A 651-nucleotide genomic window follows, 5' to 3' on the forward strand; every position below is an offset into this window, starting at 1 on the left:
CGCCCCGCTCACCTGAGTTTCTCCATGTCTGCGGCAGAGGCCTGCGGGGAAGCAAACGGGAGGGTCAGGCAGGGCGGCGCGGGCGGGCGGAACCCCGCCGCGGGCACACCCCGGGGGCTCGGCCGTGGGGCGTCGGCCCGCACCCCCGTCCCGAGCCCTGAGCCGCGGGGACCCGCCGGCCGCCGAGTAACAGGTGACCCGCCGGGCCGCCCACTCCGCCGCCGCCGAGTTACACCCCCCGGGGCGCGGGGCGGCTCGGCCCGGGGCGCACCTGGCTGGGCCCCAGGGCCGCAGGAGTGGGGCGGCCGCACCCCGGTGGCCTGGTGACCGCGGCTCCCCGGAGCCCCCGGCCCGCGCGCCCTCCCGGAGTCCTGCGCGCGCGGCAGCGCAGAAGCTCCGACTCTGAGAATGTTCGAGTCGGGGACTCAGGGCCTTAGCGGGACACTCACACGGGGACGGTGGTGGCATTCGGAAGCTCGGCCCCGGGGTCCCGGGCCCCGGCGCCCGACCCACGGCCGGGGACCCCGCTGTCCCGAGAGGGGGGTTCCGACCCGGAGGCCCTCCCTGCCCGGGATTAACCCCTGCGCGCCCGGCTCGCCGGCGGGGCGCCCTGCCGGGCTTGCGCAGACCCGCCCGGCCCGACTCCAAGAC

At 79.0% G+C, this 651-nt stretch overlaps 1 protein-coding gene across 1 annotated transcript in view; it reads right to left on the bottom strand.

Annotated features, from left to right (window-relative positions):
- The window catches only part of LOC102858933, a 35,934-nt gene that overhangs the window by 24,699 nt on the left and 10,584 nt on the right, over positions 1-651 (bottom strand). The window contains exon 3 of the mRNA XM_006879175.1: positions 13-642. Coding sequence (XP_006879237.1) covers positions 13-642 — 630 coding nt within the window. The remainder of the gene's footprint in view (positions 1-12; positions 643-651) is intronic.

Source organism: Elephantulus edwardii, unplaced genomic scaffold, assembly GCF_000299155.1.
Source record: "Elephantulus edwardii isolate Elephantulus edwardi_28Jun2011 unplaced genomic scaffold, EleEdw1.0 scaffold00002, whole genome shotgun sequence".
NCBI lineage: Eukaryota > Metazoa > Chordata > Mammalia > Macroscelidea > Macroscelididae > Elephantulus > Elephantulus edwardii.